General features: G+C 37.4%; 1 protein-coding gene across 2 annotated transcripts in view; it reads left to right on the top strand.

The window, feature by feature from the left end:
• The first annotated feature begins 1,963 nt into the window (after window positions 1–1,963).
• Window positions 1,964–25,494, top strand: part of NBDY (negative regulator of P-body association) — a 59,196-nt gene continuing 35,665 nt past the window's right edge. The window contains exons 1-2 of one of the 2 annotated variants that reach the window (XM_081042918.1): window positions 1,964–2,304; window positions 4,700–4,836. In XM_081042918.1, the coding sequence (XP_080899044.1) occupies window positions 2,069–2,275 (207 nt within the window). In that variant the 5' untranslated portion in view covers window positions 1,964–2,068 and the 3' untranslated portion in view covers window positions 2,276–2,304; window positions 4,700–4,836. Of the gene's footprint in view, window positions 2,485–4,699; window positions 4,837–25,494 lie in introns of both variants that reach the window. The other variant, XM_081042919.1, reaches the window with a different exon arrangement.

Raw genomic sequence — 25,494 nt, 5'->3', positions numbered from 1 at the left:
ACCGTACACCTGAAGCTGAATAATAATGAATGCCAACTATAATTTTATATATATAATGTGATCGCTCGGTGCGATGTCGGAGGGATAGTGGATAGGGGGATGGGGGAGGGGGGTCCACAGTGTGAGGAATATATATGATGAACGTCCAAGTATTACCTTGTCTTGTGCACGTGAAACTAATAAAAATTTTAAAAAAAGATTGTAAAAATGTTTCTGCATTTACTTTGGGAAATAATAAAATACTTTGGAATATCAAAAAATAAAGACTCCAAGATTTGAGTTCTACTGGGTCAAAGGCATGAAGTTCACTGATGAAGAACACTAGGAACAAGTTTGGAGAATTAGGGATAGAGAGACCAGTGGTTCTCAGCAAGGATGATTTTGCCCCCAGGGGACTTTTGGCAGTGTCTGGAGATATTTTTGGTTATCACAACTGGGGGTGTTGGGGGGTGCTACTGGCATGGGTTGGGATACTGGTAAACATTTTGCAATGCACAGGATAGCCTTCTCCCAACCCCCACACCACTGCAAAGAATGATCTGTCTTCAAATGTCAACAGTGCCAAGAGAGATCTCTCCTTTGACTTTGGCAATCTTTCTTAGCCATTGTAGCAGGCTTCTCTTCCTCTGTCTCTAATTACTCACTGTTCTGTCTTTACCCCACTTCTCTTTTCTCTACATTTTCTCTTGGGGGATATCATCAATTCCCATGACGTCAACTACCACATCTATGTTATTGACTTACACATACTTATATCTAGTCACAACTATTCTAGCTCTAGAGCCTTAGTTCTCTTGATTTCCCATCACGTATTTTCATTACCCTACTGCTACATTTCTTGTCTTTATTAGTAGTTCTGATAGAAAACCACAGGGTCATTTATATTCCAAACATTTTCCGAGTGTCTAGTTTGCATAAAGGGCTGCTCTGGTACTTGAAGGAAGGTAGAGATGATGGAGATGAGAGGCAATCCTGGTTAATAAGTGTTTTAATTGCATTACCCCTGATTATGGCAAGGAAGAAATTATCTCCTGGCAACAAAAGCTCAAAGTGTTTAATCAACTACTTAAATATCACACGTTTGCAAATAGCTTTTATAAGTCAGATCTATTTTGATATTAAAGATTGAACTATCTCCATTATTTAAAAAAAATAAAATAAAATGAGGACAGTGCTGGAAAAGTGTGGTCTAGTTTGTCCATAGCCAACGGGTGATGGATGTGAATGGTGAGGGCCTAAGTAGTTCCAGTAGCCTTTTCTTCTAAGCCACATTGCACCCCCTTCTGGTTAATTACCGTATATCATAGAATAAATACACGTGATGGTAAGATAAATCATTTTTTATAACTCTAGGAAAAAAAAAAAACATCGCTAATTAGAGTATGACATACTATCAATTGTCAGACATTTCCCTAGATGTTTAAGCATTAAAAAAGGCAAGCTTTTAGAGATTTCTAATTTGTTAAAATACGAAGAAAAAAGTGATCTTAGATTCTGACATACGGTGAATTTATTTTCCACATTCAACTTTCAAGGTCAGTGCTAGTGTGCTATTCTGCACTTTCCTCGACTAATACCTTTGTATACTGTTTGTCAAATGATCGTAGGTAGTTTCGTGGCTTTGTGTTGTACATCTGCAACTCGATCTTAGCGCTTCAATCATTTCTTTGTTTCCCCCGCCCCGCCTCTCACACTCCGCGCGGTTCCACAATCTGCGGAGTTTACTACTTAGGTATAGATGTGAATTTCTTCTAATCATAAAATTGCATAGGTTTTATAAGTCTGTTCATAGATTTAATTACACTAGGGGGAGGGATGATGGAAAAGCATTATATTATATATACAGGCACCATTTTTTTAAAGACCAATTCTCGTAGAAACGTTAAAATGGGGTGGGGTAGGGAGCTGGGGCGGAGGCAGAGAGGGGATATACGTATCAGGATACCGGAAATGCAGTGAGAGAAACCCGGAGGAAGCTCTGTGCTTGGAGGGGACCCGCCGCCATCTCAGGTCTCTTGGCCTCGCCGGGGTCCACCAGAGAGAGCTGACGCCAGGTCCTATAATCCTTATGGAGGACCAACCTTGTACCTCCGGGAGATCCACGCTCCCACCTGAAAACACGCGGGAAACCAAGCCTCCAAAAAAGCGCTGTCTCCTAGCTCCGCGGTGGGATTATCCGGAAGGAACCCCGAACGGAGGTAGTACTTCGCTCCCCTCGGCACCTCCTCCTGCAACACCCGGCCTAACGTCGCACCCTTCTCCTCCGGAGAAGTAGTAAAATATACTTCTCCCACCCTAAACCAGGTTAGATTCTTTCTCATCTGGGACATCCTCGCTCCCTGAAACTTAATTATGCATTTCCCAGATCGCCTTCCGTTTTCCCTGTTCTCGCCACGATTTTAAAATGGAAGAAAATATACATGCGTTAAATAACTCTTTCACAAAATATGCTTGGATAAAATTATGCATATTTAATGACATTAAGTAAGTATTTTTAATATATTAGTTGTGATAATTGTGGGTGTTAGTTTTTAAGAAATAGACTTAAGTCTTTGATATGCATGAAAGTAATTTCGTGGATTTGAGGTGGGGGCTACAAACAAGATTCATGAGTTGATAATTATTATAACTAGGTGATGTATATGTGGCAATTCATTATACTGTTCTCGTTACTTTTGTGTCGATATGGAATTTTTCAATTTAAAAAATGCCTTGTTGTGTGTATGACTTGGATAGAAAAATATTTTCTCTTTTAGCAACTCTTCTTCCAAATAACCCCAGCCTGTTCTATATCTCCTTCACTGTGTCCCCTCGATATTTATGGACTCATTTCCCTTGGAATTGTTTAGCACATGCTGCTCTGTGATAATTCTTGTCTCGTAAGCCAGAAGCTCCCCAGCACTGGGACCTTCTGCCTTGTTAGCGAGGCTTTCCCCAGGAAAGGAACTGATTCTCTCCCATCCAGCCTTGGACACTGATGGGGCAGAAGCACGCTCTGCACCTCAGACTTCTTTGAGAGGGGGCTGTTGTTAGCTTACTGACCTCAGGTTGCCAACCTTCATCCACATGGTTGCAACAAGGCCACAGGCAAATAAGCCTTTTCTTCACAGTGAAAATTCAGACATGGCCAAAGCTAATTCACAGACCATGGAGTCCACCGAGAATTTTCAGGTGGCTCACCCACTGAATATGCTCCTTCTCTCTGTTCTGTCAGGTGCTCTGTCCCTATCCTTTTCTCTAATGCTTATTTTCTGCAAACTAGTTGGAAATCCTTCAGTGTGGGAGAAAATCTTCTACATTTGCCTTGTACATGTTGCACAAGCTAAAATAAAACAAAAACAAAAAGTAAAATATACTGCAAAAAATGCTTTGTTCAAGATCAATAACAGTGTATTGAATGCCTAATTCCTATGCCTAGCAGTGTCCTAACAGAAGGTATTACAAGGTGAGCTGCAGAAGTGTATGATTGTTTTTCTGTACATGGTGGGAGAATTTAATAAGTAAAAAAAAAAAAGTTACAATATGGTAAATCAAACTCACATGACATAATGTTTGCTTGTTTGAGGTATTCAGGAAGCAACCTAGGATGGACCAAGTCATTCTGCCTGGTAGTAGTAATCATGAGCTATCAGAGGAAGGGGGAAATTTGGGTGACCCTTAAAGGGTTAGTGACATCAGCCATGTGGAGGGGAAGAGAATGTTTTTCAGGCCTAGTGCTTCCAGAACAAAAGATCCAAGACAGGCTTGTTCTGGGAAAAGCTTGGCTATAACTGAATCTATGAGAAGGACTTGGAAGTGAGATAGAGTGTTGCAGCACCTTGAATGTTATACTAAGGACTATGCAGTTTAATCCATAAGCAGTGGCAAGCATTGAAGATTTTCAAGCAAGTGATATATTTTAGTAGTCCAGTTTTTACCATCAGAAACAATCTTGTATTTATATGACCTTATATAATTAAAAAATAAAACCAAATCTGATCTAAGCCTCACAGATCCTTGTAATCCAAAGGACACAGGGCATCCTTTCTTCATTCATGCAGTAAACCTCTATGGATCCATTGCAATGGACTCGCCATTGTGCTGGAAGCTGGAAGGGATGGATGACCAAGGCGTAGTGCCTGGTACATAGTAGGAGTGAAACATATATTTGAATAATGAAGTCATTGAATGATAGGGTAACAGTGACAGCTAACGGAGTTCTGGATTTAGGGCTGGGTGGTAGTGCAAGAAAACGAATGAGCTCTATTTTACTTGAAAGCATCACCAGGTCATTCCTTACAGCCTCACTTTCCCCAACTTTACCTCTGTCCAAGAGTGTAGTGGTGGTGGGCAGGAGGGATAGTAATGCTCAGATAGAAAACAAAGGAGGTTGTATAGGGCAAGAAGTGCAAGAGCTGCATAATGTCCTCCAGTGATTCAAATCAATGAAAATTTTAATAATAGTAAATATTTACTGAACACTTTTTACGTGCCAGATACTGTTCTAATTGGCTTCTGTAGTCTCTGGCTGTTATTGTTTATTATTAATATTTGTTATTGCTATGCAATAGTCCCTTTCAACCTATCTATATGACTGTTTTATAAGAATAACATATAATTGAAATGGGGGCATGGTGGAGCATAAGGAACTGAGGAGGCCAGGGGAAAGAGATAAACAGTAACAGCAAAAATGGTTTTACTTTATTTTACTATTTTTCAGTCTTTGAAGGATTCCAGTATGACTCCTTTTCCTTCGTGCATTTGTAAAATAGTTTATCCAGTGAAGACAATGAAGATTATTGACAATTCTACCCTGCTTTTTCTGTTGTCCTGCGCTGGGAAGTTGTGATTTTTAAGGTAATATTACCAAAAACTTATTAATGGGAGAAGAAAAATAAGAGTTGACTGTGACACTAAATTAATTGATTATGACATTAAAAATAACTAGCCAAACAAAAACCAAAAAGCTATCTACAAATGATAAAATTGAAACCATTTCTACAGTATATGAAACCATGTATACCATATAGTAATAATGTAATCTCTAAGCTGTTTTGTTCGATTCCCTCCTAATTACTTTATAGTTTCTGTTACTGTGAAGTCTGTTTTTTAAACCACAGTTTTCAGATTATGGATGATAAATAAGAACATGATTGATATTTTCACATACTGATTTTAAATGCTTCAGCTTTTCTGAATTGTACTTGTTTTGATAATTTATGGATTCTCTGTTAATTATATTGGGAATAATGGCAGTTTCTTCTTTTCCAATATTTTTTAGCATTTTTTCAGCTTGTTTTACTATGCTGGCTGGGATCTTCAGTACAAGGAGAAATAGTAGCAGTGATAGAGAATTTCCTTGTCTTGCTACTGAATTTACAAGGGAATTCTACAAATGTTTGACCATTTTTAGTAGATTTTCTTTTCAGGTGAAGAAAGTTCCTTTCATTCTTAGTTTGCGGAGAGTTATTATTATGAATGAGTATGGAGTTTCTTCTCCAGATACTTTGTCTGTATTTACTACTATGATTATATGGGTTCCCCCCCCATTAATATGACAGTGTGACAAGTTACAGTAATCAGTTTTCTAATATATATCTTGCTTTTGGTTTCATCAGACCCTCACCATTGAATATTTTTTGCTATTTTAATAATTTTTTATTAAATTTATTGGGGTGACAATGGTTAGTAAAATTACATAGGTTTCAAGTGAACGTTTCTATAATGCATCATTTATGTAACATATTGTAGACTCACCACCCAGAGAGTTCTCCGTCCATCACCCCTTACCCTCTTCTACCATCTTCCCTCCTCCGTTACTCTCTGGTAACTACTAAATTGTTGCCTATATCTATGAGGTTTTGATTCTTTCTCTTGTACCTTTGTTGCTTTCACTTTTATATCTTACATATAAGTGAAGTCATATGGTCCTTTTCCTGTTTGACTTATTTCGCTTAGCATAATAATCTCAAGATCTATCCATGTCCCAAGTGACAGTATTTCATCTTTTCTTATGGCAGAGTAGTCTTCCATTGTGTATATATACCACATCTGCTTTGTCCAGTCATCTATCAAAGGACACTGGTAGTTTCCATGTCTTGGCCACTGTAAATAATACTGCAGTGAACATCAGGGTACATATATCTTTACGGATAAATGTTTTCAGATTTTTTGGGTAGATACCCAGGGGAAGTACTACTGGGTCATATGGTAATTCTATTCTTAATTTTCTGAGGAACCTCCATACTGTTTTCCATAGTGGCTGTACCAATTTACATTCCCACCAGGAGTATATGAGGGTTTCTTTTTCTCCACAGCCTCTCCAACACGTGTTATTACTTAATGTTATTAATAATAGCCATTGTAAGAGGTGTGAGGTGATATCTCATTGTGGTTTTGATTTGCCTTTCCCTAATAGCTAGTGAAGTTGAGCATTTTTTCATATAGGAGGTCCGACAATTAAGTCTGGAATGGGTTATTTTGCTGCAGAAGTGTTTTACTTTGATATAGTCCCATTCATTTAATTTTGCTTTTACTTCTCTTGCCTTTGAGGTCAAATTCATAAACTCCTCTCTAAGACCAACATCGTTAAGTTTAGTACCTATGTTTTCTTCTTTGTATTTTATTGTTTTAGGTTTTATAGTTAGGCCTTCGATCCATTTTGAGTTAATTTTTGTGTATGGTGACAAAAACCAGTCTAGTTTCATTCTTTTGCATGTGGCTTTCCAATTTTCCCAGCAGGAATTATTGAAGAGGCTTTCTTTTCTCCATTGTATGTTTTTGGCTCCTTTGTTGAAAATTATTTGCCCATATATATATATATATGGCTTTATTTCTGGGCTCCCAATTCTGTTCGATTGGTGTATGTGTCTGTTTTTCTGCCCATCCCAGGCTGTTTTGGTGATTGTAGCTTTGTAGTATAATTTGAAGTCAGATAGTGTAATACCTCTGGCTTTGCTCTTTTTTTTTTTCAGGATTGCTGTGGTTATCTGGGGTCTTTTGGGATTCTGTACAAGTCTGATGATTTTTTGTTCTATTTATTTAAAAAATGCCAATGGGATTTTGATGGGGATTGCATTAAATCTATATTACTTTGGGCAACATGGCCATTTTAACTGTATTGATTCTTCCAATCCATGAACACAGAATATCTTTTCATTTCTTTGTGTTTTCTTCAGTTTCCGCTAATACCATGCTGTTTTCTTGAATTTCTTTTAATATTGCTTTGTAATTTTCAGTACGTAGGTCCTCCATATCCTTTGTTAAGTTTATTTCTAGGTATTTTATCTACTCATATGTCAATAGACACATACCGTTTCTATATCTTGTCTATTGTAAAAATGCTGCAGTGACCATAGGGATACATATATATTTTTGTATTAGTGTTTCCATATTCTTTGGATAAATACCCAGAAGTGAGATAGCTCGATCATATGACAGTTATTGTGTTAATTTTTTGAGGATTATCCCTACAGTTTTTCTAGTTTATAGTGGTTGTACTAGTGTACAATCCCACCAACAGTATATGACGATTTGTTTTTTCTGCATCCTCTCCAACACTTGTTGTTTCTTGTCTTTTAGATGATATCCATTCTAACAGGTGAGGTGATAATCTCATTGAGGTTTGGATATGCATTTCCTTAATGGTGATGTTGAACATCTTTTCATGAGCCCATTGGCCATCTATACGTGTTTATGTCTTCTTTAGAAAAATCTCTATACAGATCATCTGCCCATTTTCTAATAGAGTTCTGTTTTTTTGTTGTTGAAATTTATGAGTTCTTTACATATTTTAGATATAAACCCTTTATTGGATGATTAATTTGCAAATACCTTTTTCTGTTTGGTAGGTTGCCTTTTCTTTTCGTTGATGGTTTCCTTTTCTGGACAGGAGATTTTTTGTTTGATATAGTCCTATTACTTTATTTTTGCTTTTTCCCCCATGCCTTTGGAGTTGAATCCACAGGAACACCAACATCAAGGGGCTTACTGCCTGTGTTTTCATCTATGTATTTTATGGCTTCAGGTCTTGTGTTCAAGACTTGAATCCCTTTTGAGTTAATTTTTGTGTATGGTGACAAAAAACAGTCCAGTGTCATTCTTTTGCCTGTGGCTGTCCAGTTCCCAATACCATTTATTGAAGAGACTTCCTGTTGTCTATTGTATGTTCTGTGCTACTTTGTCAAAAATTAGTTGTCCACATATGTGTAAGTTTATTTTTGAGCGCTGGATTTTGATGCATTGTTCTGTGTGTCTGTCTTGCTGCTATACCATGCTGTTCTGATTGCTCTATCTTTGTAATGTGGTTTGAAATCAGGGAATGTGATACCTCAGACTTTGTTTTTTTTCTCAGTATTGATTTGGCTATTCGGGTTTTTGTTTTTTGTAGTTCTGTTAAAATATAAATATATTTTGTTTTATTTCTGTGAAAAATTCCATTGGGATTTTCATAGGGATTACTTTGAATCTGTAGATTGCTTTAGGTAATAGGGACATTTTAACAATATTAATTATTCTTTTTTTAATTTATTGGGGTGACATTTGTTAGTAAAATTATATAGATTTCAGGTGTACAATTCTGTATTACATCATCTATAAATCCCATTGTGTGTTCACCACCCAGAATCAGTTCTGCTTCCATCACCATATATTTGATCCCCCTTACTCTCATTTCCAACCCCCCACCCCCCCTTACCCTCTGGTGACCACTAAACTATGGTTGACATACAACACTATATTAGTTTCAGGTATACAACATAGTAGCCAGACATCTATATCACTCACAAAGTGATCACCTTAACAAATCCAGTACCTATCTGACACCACACATTATCATTACACCATTAACTATATTCTCCACATTATACCCCACATCCCCATGACCATTATGTAACTACCAATTTGTACCTCTCAGTCCCTTCCCTCCTTTTAGCCATCCTCCCATGTTCTCAGTTTGTTTCTGTTTTGTTTATTTTGTTTTTCAGATTCCACATATAAATGAAATCATATGGTGTTTGTCTTTCTCTGTCTGACTTATTTCATTAGCATAATACCCTCTAGGTCCATACGTGTTATTGCAGATGGCAGGATTTCATTCTTTTTTATGGTTGAGTAATGTTCCATTGTATATGTTTACTTCTTTTTTTATCCATTCATCTATTGATGGACACTTAGGTTGCTTCCATATCTTGGCTATTGTAAATAATGCTGCAAAGATATATGGAATGGATGGATATATATTTTCAAATTAGGGTTTTGGGTTTTCTCCAGATGAATAACCCAGCAGTGGGATTGCTGTGTCCCTTCTTTGTCTCTTGCTATATATAGCCTTTCTTTAAAGTCTATTTTCTCTGGGATAATTATTGCTACTTTGGCTTTTTTAGTTTGTTTGTTTCCCTTTTCATAATATATCTTTTTCTATCCCTTTACTTTCAGTATGTGTGTTTCTTTGAATCTGAACTGACTCTCTTCTATGCACCATATGTAAGGGTATTGTATTCTTAATCATTCAGCCACCCTATCATTTTATTGGAGCATTTAAACCAGTTACATTTAAAGTAATTGTTAATATGTAGTTATTGCCATATTATTTGTATTTTTTATGTTTTTTTTTTTTTTAAAGAAGTTCCTTTAACATTTGCTATAATACTGGTTTGGTGATGATGAACTCCTTTAGCTTTTTCTTGTCTGGGAAGCTCATTATCTCTTTTTTTATTCTAAATGACAGTTTTGCTGGGTAGAGTAATCTTGGTTGTAGGTCCTTGCTTTTCATGATTTCGACCATTATGTGCCAATCCCTTCTGGCCTGCATTTTCTTTTCTTCTTTGTTAGTTTCAGGTGCACAAGACAAAGTAATACTTAGACGTTTATCATTTATATCCCTCACACTGTTTGAACCCCCTACCCCCATCCACTATCCCTCTGACATCGCACAGAGCCATTACATTTCCACTGTCTCTATTTCTAATGCTGTACTCTGCTTCTTTTAAATATATACATATATTTATACATATATATATGTAAAACTATAGTTGGCATTCATTATTGTTTAGCTTCAGGTGTACAGTGCAGTGATTAGGCATCTACATCATCCCTGAGGGGGTCTCCCAAATGGGACACATGTCCATCGGATACCTTACAAAATCTTTACAACATTATTGATTACATTCCCCAAATTGTCAAAACCCCATGGCCACCTTGTGGTTACCGACTGTTTTCTAATCCCCTCACCTTCCCCCTCATCCCCATCCCCCACCCATCTAGCAACCCTCAGTTTTTCCTCTTTGTCTCCAAAACTTTCTGATTAGTTCATTCACTTATTCTTTTCTTTAGATTCCATACATATGTGAAATCATATGGTATTTGTCTTTCTCTATCTGACTTATTTCACTTACCATAATGTTCTCTAGGTCCATCCATGTTGTTGCAAATGGTAAGATTTCTTTCTTCGTTATGGCGGCGTAATACTCCATTGTATAAATGTACCACAGTTTCTTAATCCAGTCATCTACCGATGGGCATTTCAGTTGTTTCCATGTCTTGGCTATTGTGTATAGTGCTGCAATAAACATGGGAGTGCATAAGAATCTTTGAATTGGAGTTTTGGATTTCTCTGGATAGATACCTAGGAGTGGAATTGCTGGATCATAAGGTAGTTCCATTTAGAGATTTTTGAGATACCTCCATACTGTTTTCCATAGTACCTGCACCAGTCTGCAATACTACCAACAGTGCACAAGTGTTCCCTTTTCTCCACATGCTCGCCAGCACTTGTTGTTTGTTGATTTATTGATGATAGCTATTTTGAATAGGGTGAGGTGGTATCTCATTGTGGTTTTTATTTGCATTTCTCTGATGGTTATTGAGGTTGAGCATTTCTTCATAGGTCTGTTTGCCATCTGTATGTCCTTCTTAGAAAAATGTCTCTTCATCTCCTCTGCCCATTATTTAATTGGGTTGTTTGTTTTTCTGCAGTTGAGTTCAGTGAGTTTTTTATAAATTTGTGATATTAACCCTTTATCAGATATATCATTGGCAAGTATCTTTTCCCATTCAGTAGGATCCCTTTTTTTAAAAAAAAAAATTATTGGGGTGACATTTGTTAGTAAAATTACATAGATTTCAGGTGTAAAATTCTGTATTACATTCTGTATAAATCCAATTTTGTGTTCAACACCCAGAATCAGTTCTCCTTCCATCACCATATATTTGATACCCCTCAACCTCATCTCCCTCCCCCCACAACCCCTTACCCTGCTGTAACCACTAAACTATTGTCTGTGTCTCAGAGTTTTGGTTTCTCATTTGTTTGTCTTGTTCTTTTGTTGTTTTTGGTTTATATACCACATATCAGTGAAATCATATGGTTCTCTGCTTTTACTGTCTGACTTATTTCACTTAGCATTATACTCTCAAGATCCATCCTTGTTGTCACAAATGTTCCTATGTCATCTTTTCTTACTGCCGAATAGTATTCCATTGTGTATATATACCAAAACTTCTTTATCCATCCATCAGTCGAAGGACATTTTGGTTGTTTCCATGTCTTGGCCACCGTAAACAAAACTACAATGAACATTGGAGTACACGTGTCTATGGATAAATGTTTTCAGATTTTTTTGGGTAGACAACCAAGAGAGGGATTGCTGGGTCATATGGTAATTCTATTCGTAATTTTTTGAGGAAACTCCACACTGCCTTCCATAACAGCTGCACCAGTCTGCATTCGCACCAACAGTGTATGAGGGTTCCTTTTTCTCCACAGCCTCTCCAACACATGTTATTATTTCTCTTGTGATGATAGCAATTCTGACTGGGGTGAGGTGATATCTCATTGTGGTTTTTATTTGCATTTCTGTGATGATTAGTGATGTTGAGCATTTTTTCATATGTCTATGTGCCATTTGTATTTCCTCTTTGGAGAAATGTCTCTTCAGGTCCTCTGCCCATTTTTCAATTGTGTTTATTGATTTTTGTTGTTCAGTTTCATGAGTTCCTTGTATATTTTGAATATTAGACCCTTATCGGAAGAACTGTTTGCAAAAATCTTCTCCCATTCAGTCGGTTGCCTCTTTATTTTGTTGATGGTTTCTTTTACTGTGCAGAAGCTTTTAAGTTTGATATAGTTCCATTTGTTTATTTTAGCTTTTACTTCCATTGCCTTTGGAGTCAAATTCATAAAATGCTCTTTGAAACCAAGGTCCATAATTTTAGTACCTATGTTTTCTTCTATGAAGTTTATTATGTCAGGTTTTATGCTTAAGTCTTTGGTCCATTTTGAATTAATTTTGGTACATGGTGACAGATAACAGTCCAGTTTTATTCTTTTTACGTGGCTATCAAGTTCTCCAGGCACCATTTATTGAAGAGGCTGTCTTTCCACCATTGTATGTTTTTAGCTTCTTTGTCAAAAATTATCTGTCCATATTTATGTGGTGTCATTTCTGGGTTCTCAATTTTATTCCATTGGTCTATGTGTCTGTTTTTCTGCCAATACCATGCTGTTTTGATTATTGTAGCCTGTATTACAAGCTAAAGTCAGGGAGTGTAATATTTCCAGTATTGTTCTTTAATCTTAAGATTGCATTGGCTATTTGGGGTCTTTGGTGATTCCAAACAAATCTGATGATTTTTTGTTCTATTTCTTTAAAAAATGCCATTGGGATTTTGATGGGGATTCCATTAAATCTGTATATTGCTTTGGGTAATATGGCCATTTTAACTATGTTGATTCTTCTAATCCATGAGCATGGAATGTCTTTCCATTTCTTTGTGTCTTCGTCAGTTTCTTTCAAAAATGTCTTATAGTTTTCAGCATATAGGTCCTTCACATCCTTGTTTAAGTTTATTCCTGGGTATTTTATTCTTTTTGCTATAATTGCAAAGGGAATTCTTTTTTGTGTTTCTTTTTCTTAGATTTCATTGTTAGTATATAGGAATGCAATGGACTTTTGTACGTTGATTTTGTAGCCAGCAATTTTACTGTATTCATCGACTGTTTCTAACAGCTTTTTGGTGGAGTCTTTAGGGTTTTCTATATATAGCATCATGTCATCTGAAAAGAGTGATAATTAACTTCTTCATTCCCAATTTGGATGCCTTTTATTTCTTTCTCTTGCCTGATTGCTCTGGCAAGGACTTTCAACACTATGTTGAAAAGCAGAGGTGATAGGGGACAACCTTGTCGTGTTCCTGAATGTAGAGCAAAGGGATTCAGTTTTTCACCATGAATTGAGATCAGCTGAGGGCTTGTCATATATGGCCTTTATTATGTTAAGGTATTTTCCTTCCATACCTATTTATTAAGTGTTTTAATCATAAATGGATGTTGTAACTTGTCAAATGCTTTTTTGCATTAATTAATTTAATCATATGATGTTTGTCCTGTATTTTATTTGTGTGATGTATCATTTACATTGATGGATTTGCGGATGTTGAACCATCCTTGTGCCCCAGGGATGAACCCCAACTGGTCATGGTGGATAATCTTTTTAATGCATTGTTGTATTCAATTTGCTAGAATTTTGTTTAGGATTTTTGCATCTGTATTTATCAGAGATATTGGTCTGTAGTTTTCTTTTTTTGTGTTGTCCTTACCAGGTTTTGGTATCAGGGTAATGTTGGCCTCATAAAATGAGTTAGGGAGTACTGTCTCTTCAATTTTTTAGGAAAGTTTTAGCAGGATGGGTATTAGATCCTCTTTGAAGGCTTGGTAGAATTCACTAGTGAAGCTATCTGGTTTCGGACTTTTGCTTTTGGGAATGTTTTGGAAGATTGATTCTACTTCGTTACTGGTAATGGGTCTGTTTAGATTTTCCAGTTCTTCATGTTTCAGCCTTGGAAGGCTATACGTTTCTAAGAAGTTGTCCATTTCTTCTAGGTTATTGAATTTGGTGGCATATAGTCCTTCATAGTATTCTTGGATGATCCTTTGTATTTCTGTGTTGTCCGTGATAACTTACCCCTTTTCATTTCTGATTTTGTTAATTAGTGTCTTCTTTCTTCTAATCTTAGTGAGTCTAGCCAGGGATTTGTCAATTTTGTTAATCTTTTCAAGGAACTAGCTCTTCGTCACATTAATTTTTTGTATTGCCTTTTTGTTCTCTATTTCATTTAGTTCTGGTTTGATATTTGTTAGTTCTTTTGTTCTGCTGACCTTGGGTTTCACTTGTTCTTTTTCTAGTTCTTTAAGGTGTAACATGAGGTTGTTTATTTGGGATTTTTCTTGTTTCTTGAGATAGGACTGTAATGATATATTTCCCTGTTAAAACTGTTTTCGCTCCATCGCAAAAGTTTTGGTAAGGTGTAATTTCATTGTCATTTGTTTCTATGTATCTTTTGATCACTCCTCTAATTTCTTCTTTGACCCAGTCGTTCTTTAAAACTATGTTGTTTAATCTCCATGTATTTGTGTATTCCCCTGCTTTCTTTTTGCAGTTGATATCCAATTTCAAAGCCTTGTGATCAGAGAATATGCTTGTTATGATTTCACTCTTCTTAAATTTGCTGAGGCTGATTTTATGTCCCAATATATGGTCTATCCTTTAGAATGTTCCATGTACACTCGAAAAGAATGTACAGTCTGATGTTTTAGGATGAAGTGCTCTATATATGTGAACGATGTCTATTTCTAATGTGGCAACGATGTCATCTAATGTGTCATTTAGGTCTGCAATTTCGTTGTTTTCTGTATGGATGATCTATCCATAGCTGTCAGTGATGTATTGAGTCCCCTCATATGATGTATTGAGTCCCCTCATATGATTGTGTTTTGGTCAATTTCTCCCTTTAGTTCTGTTAGTAGTTTCTTGGTGTATTTTTGTGCTCCCTCAATAGGGGCATAAATATTGATGACTGTTATGTCTTCTTGTTGTATAGTCCCCCTTACCTTTATGAAATGTCCATCTTTGTCTCTTGTTATCTTTTTCACCCTGAAGTCTGTTTCATCTGATATCATTATGGCTACACCTGATTTTCTCTGGGTACCATTTGCTTGGAGTGTCAATTTCCACCCTTTCACTTTCAATCTATGCTTGTCCTTATAGCTGAGATGTGTCTCTTGGAGACAGCATATGGTTGGGTTTAGTTTTTTGACCAATCTGCTACTCTGTGCATTTTTATTGGTGACTTCAGTCCATTTATAGTTAGTGTGATTATTGATACGTGAGGATTTCCTCTCATTCTATCTTTAGTTTTCTGGTAAGGCTGTGTCTCCATTGTTTCTTTGCCTTTTTATTCTTGTCTATTATTTCTGTATGGTGGTATTCTATGATGTTTTTGTCTGTTTCTTGTTTTATTGCAGTATGTATTTCAGTTCTGGATTTTTTTTTTGAGTGGTTACCCTTAAGTTTATGTCAAAGAAAGTTTGATATTTAGAGTATTCCATTGTCTTCAGCACGCTTACTTTCTCCATTCCCGTATTGCGGTTCGGGCATTTACTCTCCCCCTTTTTATGTTCCCACAAGTTGTCCCTGTTGATGGTGGTCGAATAGCCTCCTTTCGTATTTCTTGTAGTGCAGGTCGTGTATTAGAAAATTCCCTCAGCTTCTGTATGTCTGGAAAGGTCTTTATTCCTCCTTCATATCTACAGGATATCTTTGCTGGATATATTATTCATGCCTCTTAATTTCTCTCTTTCAATAGTTTGAATATTTGGTTCCACTTTCTCCTGGCTTGTAGAGTTTCTGCTGAAAAATCTGATGATAATCTAATGGGCTTTCCTTTGTAGGTTACCGTCCTCTTTTCCCTGGCTGCCTTGAGGATTCTTTCTTTGTCATTGATTTTAGACCGCTTCAATACAATGTGCCTTGGCGAAGGCCAGTTGGGATTGAAGTAATTAGGTGTTGTATTTGCTTCTTGGATTCGTGGATCCAGTTCTGTCCAGATGTTTGGGAAGTTCTCGTCAACAATTTTTTTGAATATATTCTCTGTTCTGTTTTCTCTTTCTTCTCCTCCTGGTATGCCCATTATTCTTATATTGCTCTTTCTGATAGAGTCAGAAAGTTCTTGTAGAATTCTTTCATTTCTTTTAAGTCTCAAGTCTCTTTCTTCTTCCATCTGTGTAATTGCAGGTTTCTATCTTCGATGTCACAGATTCTTTCCTCTATCTGGTCAACTCTACTACCTAAGCTGGTTATTTGTTTCTTAATTTCTTCTATTGAGTTCTTAATCTCCAGTAATTCCATTTGGTTCTTTTTTAAAGTTTCAATCTCTTTCGTAAAAGGCTCATGTTGTTCTTTGATTGTGTTTCAGAGTTCATTAAACTGCCTTTCTGTGTTTTCTTGCATCTCGTTGAGTTTTTACAGAACTGCAGTCTTGAATTCTGTGTCATTTAAGTCACATATTTCCATATCTTTAAGTTCTTTTTCTGGAGACTTTTTACTTTCTTTGTTAGCTGTCTTGTTGCCTTGGTTATTCATGGCAATTACTCATTTATTGTTTCTCTTCCTAGACATCTACAGGATTGGCTTCTGCAACAGGTTGATAGAAAGAGGTCTTACTTTTGTTTTCCAGTATTTGTTGGTAGAATGTTTTGTTTTCTGTCCAACTGCAGCCTTTTTTTTTCTCTCACACAGTAGTGCAATGTTTTCTGTGCATTATTCCAGCTTCTTACACAAAGGCGGGATTCCCTGGGAGATGGTATTCTCCTCTGTTAACAGTTTGCCTGGGTGATAGGGCACCACGTTTCTGTGGGGATGCAGAGAGCTTTTGAATTTCCAAAGCTCTTTCTGCACCAGATTCAGAGCCCGTATGTTTCAGCAGTTCTGTGTACTCCTACAGGGATTTGCCCAGATAGGTGGGGCCAGGGGCGGGCTAAGTTGAGAGAGGTGGCCCAGAGCAATGGCGGCGACCACCACCACAGCCGGTCTCGCTTCCACATCTCCCTCCCCTTTGCCGAACTAGTTGGGCTGCGAAGCTGTGTCTGCGGTCCACAGTTCTTGTAACAGCCAATAGTCTGTTCTTTTTATCTGACACTGCTACTGTCTGCTTCTAGCACCAGGCATGTAGGGTCGAGGCGAGCTCTGGGAGGGTACGGAGGGGGCGGCTAGTCGCAGTGCCTAAGGCTTCTGTTCTCTGCACAGCAATGAAGGCTTAAACCACCATTTTCCAAGAACTCATAGACACAGACAATAGTTTAGTGGTTACCAGAGGGTAAGGGGGGTGGGGGGAGGGAGATGAGGGTAAGGGGGATCAAATATATGGTGATGGAAGGAGAACTGACTCTGGGTGGTGAACACACAGTGGGATTTATTGATGATGTAATATGGAATTGTACACCTGAAATTATGTAATTTCATTAACAATTGTCACCCCAATAAATAAATTAAAAAAAATTATAAACCACTCTTTTCAGTCTTCTTCACTGAATCTTTTCTCCGTGGTGTCTGCCGTGAGTGGTGGGATCAGCTGTGTTACGTTCTGCCCCTCAGCCCTGTGGCCATAAGCAGAGCCCTAGCAGTCTGAGTTCTTTTTTCTCCCACAGCTGCGGCAGTTCTGGGATGCAGCGAACTAGGAGCACTGAGGTTTCTGTGCCTCCTGCCTCTGTGAGTCTCCGTCGCCGCACTTATCCCTTCCCACCTCCCCCTCTCACGCAATTCTGCCACCTTTAGGTGAATTCAGTAGTGGGCCTCTTCGTCTTGCCTGTCTGATATGCAGGGAGTCATTTGTGCAGTTATTGTTGATTGATTAGTTGTAAATTCCAGGGGAGCTTTACAGAGGTTCACCTCATGCTGCCATTTTTTCCATTTTTGTTTTATTGATGGTTTCCTTTGCTGTGAAAAACTTTTTTAGTTTGATGTAATTCCACATGTTTATTTTTTGTCTTACTTCCCTCGTACAAGGGGATATATCAGTGAAAATCTTACTCCGGGTAATATCTGTGAAGTTTCTTCCTATCTTTTCTTCTAGTTATTTTATGGTTTCAGATCTTACATTTAAGTCTTTAAGCTATTTAGAATTTATTTTTTATATGTTGTGAGGAGGTGGTCCAGCTTCATTTTTTGCGTGTGTCTGTCCAGGTTTTCCAGCACCATTTATTGAATAGACTGTCTTTACCCCACTGTGCATTCTTGCTTCCATTGTTGTAGATTAAATGGCCATATAGGCATGCATTTATTTCTAGGCTCTCTACTCTGTTCCGTTGATCTATGTATCTATTTTTATGCCAGTGCCATGCTGTTTTGATTACTATATCATTGTAGTATAATTTGATGTCAGGTACTTTGTTCTTATTTCTCAAGATTGTTGAGGCTATTTGGGGTCTTTTATGGTTCCATATAAATTTTAGGATTATCTGTTCTATTCCTGTGAAAAACGTCGTTGGTATTTTGATAGGAATTGCATTGAATATGTATATTGTGTTAGGCAGTATGGACATTTTAACTATACTAATTCTTCCTATCCATGAACACGGTATGTGTTTCCATCTATTTGTATCTTCTTTCATTTCTTTTTTCAGTTTCTTATTATTTTCTGAGTACAGATCTTTTACGTCTTTTGTTAAATGTATTCCCAGGTATTTTATAGTCTTTGGAGCAATTGTAAATCGAATTGTTTTTTTAATTCCTCCTTTTGATGATTTATTATTGGTATATACAAGTGCAATTGATTTCTGAATGTTAATTTTGTATCCTGCTACTTTACTAAATTCATCTATCCCCTCTAATAGTTTCTTGGTGGAGTTTTTAGGGTTCTTTATATATAGTATCATGTCATCTGCATATAATGACAGTTTTACTTTCTCCTTACCATTTGGATGCCTTCTATTTCTTTTTCTTGTCTGATTGCTGTGGTACAACTTCCAGAATTATGTTGAATAGAAGTGGAGAAAGTGGGCAAACTTGCCTTGTTCCTGATCTTAAGGGGAATGGTTTTAGCTTTTCCCCATTGAGTATGATGTTACCTGTGTTTGTATCATATATCGCGTTTATTATGTTGAGATATGATCCCTCTATTCCCACTTTCTTAACAGTTTTTATCATAAATGGCTGCTGGATTTTATCAAATGCTTTTTCTGCATCTATTGATATGATTATGTGATTTTTATTTTTCATTCTGTTAATGTGCTGTATCACATTAATTGATTTGCAGATGTTGAACCACCCTTGCATACCAGGGATGAATAACACTTAATCATGGTGTTTGATCTCTTTAATGTATTGCTGAATTCTGTTCGCTACTATTTTGTTGAGGATTTTTGCATCTATGTTCATTAGAGATATCGGCTTGTAGTTTTCTTTTTTTAGTGGTGTCTTTGTCTGATTTTGGGATCAGGGTGACAGTGGCTTCGTATAAAGCGTTTAGGAGCCTTCCCTTCTTCTGGGTTTTTTGGTACAGCTTGAGTTGAATAGGTGATAATTCTTTTTTGAATGTTTTGTAAAATTCACCTGTAACGCCATCTGGTCCAGGGCTTTTGTTTGTTCGGAGATTGTTGATTACTGATTCAATTTCCCTGATGGTAATCAGTCTATTCAGGTTTTCTGTTTCTTCTTGAGTTAGCCTTGGAAGGTTGTATGCCTCTAGAAAATTGTCCATTTCTTCCAGATTGTCAAATTTGTTGGCATATAGTTGCTCATAGCAGTTTATTAAATTTTTTTGTATTTCTGTGGTGTCTGATGTCAATTCTTTTTCATTTCTGATTTTATTAATTTGGGTCCTGTCGTTTTTTTAATGAGTCTGGCTAAAGGTTTGTCAATTTTATTTATCTTCTCTAAGAACCAGCTCTTGGATTCATTGGTCTTTTGTATTGTTTTTCTGGTTTCTATTTCATTTATTTCTGCTCGATCTTTATCATATCCTTCCTTGTACTTCCTTTGGGCTTATTTTGCTGTTCTTTTTCCTGATCACTTAAGTGTGAAGATAAACTGTTGATGAGTGATGATTCTTGTTTCTTTAGGTAGGCCTGCAATGCTATGAATTTCCCTCTTAGGACTGCTTTCGTGCCATCCCATAGATTTTGGGTCGTTGTGTTTTCATTTTCGTTTGTCTGGAGATACCTTTCGATTTCTTTCTTGATCTCCTGCTTGACCCATTCATTATTTAGTAATAAGTATTCAGTCTCCATGAATTAGTGTTTCTTCCAGTTTTTTTCCTGTAGTTCATTTCTAATTTCATAGCACTGTGATCAGAGAAGACAATTGGTATGATTTCAGTTTTCTTAAATTTATCAACACTTGTTTTGTGGCCTAACATATGGTCTATCTTGGAAAATGTTCCTTGTGTGCTTGAGAAGAACGTGTATTCTGCAGCTTTGGGGTTAAATGCTCTGAAAATATCTATTAAATCCAAGTGGTCCAATGTGTCATTTAAGGCCATTGTTTCCAGATTGATTTTCTCTCTGGAAGACCTGTCCCTTGTTGTCATAGATGTGAAGTCCCCTACTATGATAGTGTTGCTGTTGATTTCTGTATTTATATCAGTCAACATCTGCTTTATATATTTAGGTGCTCCTATGTTGGGTGCATAGATTTTTACTAGGGTTATGTCCTGTTGTCGGATCGATCCCTTTATTATTACATAGTACCCATCTTTGGCTTTTAATATGTTCTTTATTGTAAAGTCTATTTTGTCAGATATAAGTATTGCAACTCCAGCTTTTTTCTCATTTCCATCTGCAGGAAGTACCTTACTCCAACCCTTCACTTTCTGCCTGTGTGTGTCTTTTGACCTGAGGTGAATCTCTTGTATACAGCATATACAAGGGTCTTGGTTTCTTATCTACTCAGCCACCCTATGTCTCTTGATTGGAGCATTTAACCGTTTACATTTAAAGTTGTGATTGATTGGTACATAGTTATTGCCATTTTTAAATTTGTAGTTTGTTTTCATTTTTCTTCTGTTTACAGAAGTCCTTTTAGTATTTCTTGGAATGCCAGCTTGGTGGTAATAAATTCCTTTAGCTTATTTTTTTCCGGGAAGTTCTTTATCTCTCTCCATCAACTTTAAATGATAGCCTTGGTGGATAAAGGAATCCAGGTTGTAGGCCTTTGTTTTCCATCACTTTGAGTATGTCCTGCCACTCCGTCCTGGCCTTCAACGTTTCTGTAAAAAAGTCATTTGATAGTCTTATGGGAGTTCCCTTGTATGTAACCCTCTGTCTTTCTCTTGCTTCTTTTAAGATTCTCTCTTTGTCTTTAAGCTTTACTATTTTAACTATAATGTGTCTTGGTGTGGAGCTGTTTCGGTTTATCCTGGTTGGAACTCTCTGGACTTCCTGGGGTTTTATGTTGGTTTCCTTCATCAGGTTAGGGAAATTTTCGGACATCATTACTTCAAATATGTTCTCAATCTCTTGCTTCCTCTCTTTACTTTTTGGTATTCGTATGATGCACATGTTGTTGTACTTGATGTTATCCCAGAGGTCTCTTAAACCATCTTCATTGTATTTTATTATTTTTTCTTTCTGTTGTTCTGTTTGGGTGATGTCTGCTAACTTGTCTTCTAAGTCGCTGATTGGATCCTCTGCTTCATCTAACCTGTTGTAATTCCTTCAAGTGAGTTCTTAATTTCGGTAATTGTGTCCTTTAGTTCTTGCTGGTTGTTCATTATGATTTCCCTATCCTTTATGTCATCTCTAAGCTCCTTAAAGATTCTTATTACCAGTGTTCTGAACTCTGTCTACGATAGGGTAGTTTCCTCTGTTTCATTTGGTTCCATTTCTGGAGGTTTCATCTGTTCTTTTATTTGGGACATGTTTCTTTGTTTCCCCATTCTGGCTGACTCTCTGTGTTTGCTTCGATATATTAGGTAGATCCCCTAGAGTTCTTAGTTCTTGCTGAGTTATCTTATGTATTATGTGTCCTTTATATTTGACTTGCACTACTTCATTCTCCTCTGCATGTGCTCCAAACGTGATTCTTGTGTTGTGCATATCGTCCTGTTAAAGAAGATGTTTAATTGATTTTTGCTTTTGATAAAGTGGGGTTAACTCCTAGGCTGACTAGTTGTGAGACTTGGCTCTCCCCACCGCAGGGTGTTCTGCTGCGTGAGGGTTCACCCCTTAAATGTGGTTTGGCCTCTATGGGCTCTTGTGCCTGTAGAGAGTTCCCTCTGGGTGTGTGACTTGTATTCAAACCTGGTATTACTGTAGTTTGGTCTGGATTTGGCCTCTGGGTGTGTTGAATCTTGTGCCTCTTAAGCTGGTCCCTCGTAGGGCAATTTGACAACAAAGCAAATTACTGAGCACGACAACAACAAAGAAATAATCAAATCCATTAACACGTTAAAACAACCGACAAACGCCATTCAAGACAAGCAAAGATATCAAAGATACAAAGACAAAACAAAAGCAGTGCCAGTCTTGGCTTAAGCCCACCAAGTAATTTCCAGGTTGTCCTCTGCTGTACAAAAGAGTCCTCTGTGTATTGTGCAGGTAGAGTCGGTCACCTGGTGCCCAGATTGACATTGGGACTGCAGATTTAGATGCGTGGGGTTGAGGGGTCTTGATGGTAGTTTCTACAAAGTCAGTGCAGTTTCTGCCCTTGCCTGTACATATGCACACTGAGAGTAGCACCACCATCCCTGTGTCCTGTTCTCCTGAGTCTTAGGGCACTTCTTTGTGTGTGTGTGTGTGTGTGTGTGTGTGTGTGTGGTGGGTGGGATATTTCTTAGCTGCTGAAAGCCCATAGCTGCATCTGCCGCCTAGTGCTGATTCCTGAAAGTGCCTTTGTAGTTGTAATTTCCCTGCCCTAGGCAGGCCAGAGAGGGTGGGGGCTGGGGATGGAGAGGTCTTCTCTCTCCCAGCCCAGCCGTGTCACACTCTTCCCGCAGGCCAGAAAAGGTGGTGGCTGGGGGTGGAGGAGTCTCTTCTCTCCTAGATCAGCAAAAATCACTCTCTTACCATTCTCTTCCCTGAGTCAGAGCTGCACGCCAGTCTTCCCAGAGCCTGAGCACTAAGGCTCCTCTGTAATCTGACACTACTCCTCAGTTCAGGGGCCTGTTTAAGTCTCTGGAAGGGTGAGTGTAGGATTGGAAGAGTTGGGGGAGGGGTCTTGGTATGGAGTTTGTGTCCTTTTTCCGGCCTAGAGCCCAACTGGAGGTCTCAGCTGAGGTTATTGCCTCAAATGCTGGTTATGCTGCCCCCTTGGCAGGAGAGATCAGCTGTGGGTCACAGGGAAAGAGCCCACCTCCTGGCTTTTGTGTTCTCTGTTCCGTCCTGGGATCCCCTGCGTCTCTGCAGCTGCGGATGCTGGCCGCGTTTCCACCACTGCAGATGCGTAATGCGTTTCCACTCCGTTCCCTTCCCTTTTCCCCTGCTTACCCAATTTGCCCACCTTCAAGTAATCCTCGCACGAGTCTCTTAGCTGTTCTGCGTGATGAGCAGAGAGTCCTTTGATGGGAGATAGATATCTAGTTTGTTGTAAGATTCAGAGGAGAACTCAAAAAGTGTGCACCGCTGCCTCCATTCCTATGACCTGGACCTGTAATTGTCTTTTTTTAAATTAAAGTGTATTCGGGTGACAATGGTTGGTAAAGTTACATAAGTTTCAAGTTTACAATTCTGTAATACATCATCTATATATCACAATGTGTTCACCACCCAGAATCAGTTATCCTTCTGTAATTTTCTGATTTTATGTTGTCTTGTTTAGTTTTCTATTGGGATAATGTTGGACTTGTGGAATGAATTAGGAATCTGTCGTTCCTCTTCAACTTTTAGATGAGTTTGGAAAGGATAGATACTAAATCTTTGAATGTTTGGTAGATTTCACCAGTGAAGCCATCTGATCCTGGCCTTTTTTTTCTTTTTTTCTTTTTAATGCATTTCCCTCAGTAGGTTTTTGGGCAGCCTACTTTTTTTTTTCTTTTTTTGAATTTCACACATCTCCCCATCCCTCTCCTCCTTGGCAACTCTCAGCTTGTTCTGTATATGTATTGTTCTGTGTCTGTTTCATTTAAATTTTTTTAGATTCCACCTGTAAGTGAAATCAAGGTATTTGTCTTGCTCTGTCTGATTTACTTAACTTACCATAATACCCTCGGGTCCATCCCATGTTGTTGCAAATGGCAAGATTTTATTCTTTTTTATTGCTTGATATAATATTATTCCATTTGTGTGTGTGTGTGTGTGTGTGTGTGTGTGTGAGAGAGAGAGAGAGAGAGAGAGAGAGAGAGAGATCTTTATTCATCTATCAATGGGCACCTAGGTTGCTTCCATATCTTGTCTATTGTAAATAATGCTGCAATGAACATAGAACTGGATATGTCTTTTTGAATTAATGTTCTTTTCTTCTTTGGATAAATACCCAGAAGTGTAATTGCTGGGTCTTATGGCAGATCTATATTTTTTGAGGAATCTCTATACTGTTTTCCATTGTGACTACACCAATTTATAGTCCCACCAACAGTTGTATAAGGGTTCTCTTCTCTCCACATACTCTCAGCACTGGCGATTTGTTGAATTATTTTGTTTAGCCATTCTGACATATGTGAGGTGATATGCCATTGCGGTTTTGATTTGCATTTCTTTGATGTTTAATGATGTCAAGCATCTTTTGATAGGTCTTTTCCTATCTGTATGTCTTATTTGGAGAAATGTCTATTCAGGTCTTCTGCCCATTTTTTATTTTATTTTATTTTTTTTGATGTTGTCTGAATTGCTTATATATTTTGGATATTATCCCCCTATTGGATGTGTCGTTTGCAAATACCGTCTCATTCAGTAGGTTCTCTTTTCGTTTTGTTGATGGTTTTATTCCTTTGCTGTTCAAAGCTTCTTACTTTAATGTAGTCCCATTTATTTTTTTTTCTTATTTTGCCCTTGCTTTAGGAGACATGTCCAAAAAGATATTGCTAATAGAAATGCACTGTTTACTGCTTATGTTTCCTTCTAGGAATATTATGGTTTCAGGTCTTATGTTTAAGTCTTTAATTCATTTTTAGTTTATTTTTCTACGTGGTGTAAGTAAGTGGTTCAATATCAGTTATTCTTGCATGTATGTATACAGTTTGCCAGCACCACTTATCGAAGAGACTGTCTTTACTCCATTGTATACCCTTGCCTCCTTTTGTGGGGAGGTTTTTGATTACTGTTTCAGTTTCCTTACTAGTGATTGGTCTGGTGAGGTTTTCTATTTCTTCATGATTAAATCTTGGAAGGTTGTATGATTTTAAGAATTAATCCATTTCCTCTATATTTTCTAGTTGGTTGGCATTTAGCCATTTTGTAGCAGCCTCTTATGATCCTTTGTATATCTGTGGTATCCGTTGTAACATTGCTTTTGTTTCTGATTTTACTTATTTGAGTCTTCTCTATTTTTTCTTAGTGAGCATAGCTAAAGGTGTGTCAATTTTATCTTTTCAAAGATCCACCTCTTAGTTTCATTGATATTTTGTGTTGTCTTTTTAGTTTATATTTTATTTATTTATGCTTTGATTTTTATTATTTCCTTTCTTCTGCTGACTTTGGGCATTCTTCTAGTGATTTTGGGCGTTGTTTATTCTACTTTTTCTAGTTCCTATTAGTGTAAAGTTAGATTGTTTGAGATTTTTTTGTTTCTTGAGGTAAGGCCATATTGC

The sequence above is a fragment of the Rhinolophus hipposideros genome, assembly GCF_964194185.1.
Source record: "Rhinolophus hipposideros genome assembly, chromosome: X".
NCBI lineage: Eukaryota > Metazoa > Chordata > Mammalia > Chiroptera > Rhinolophidae > Rhinolophus > Rhinolophus hipposideros.
This window is presented reverse-complemented; position numbering and strand designations above follow the sequence as displayed.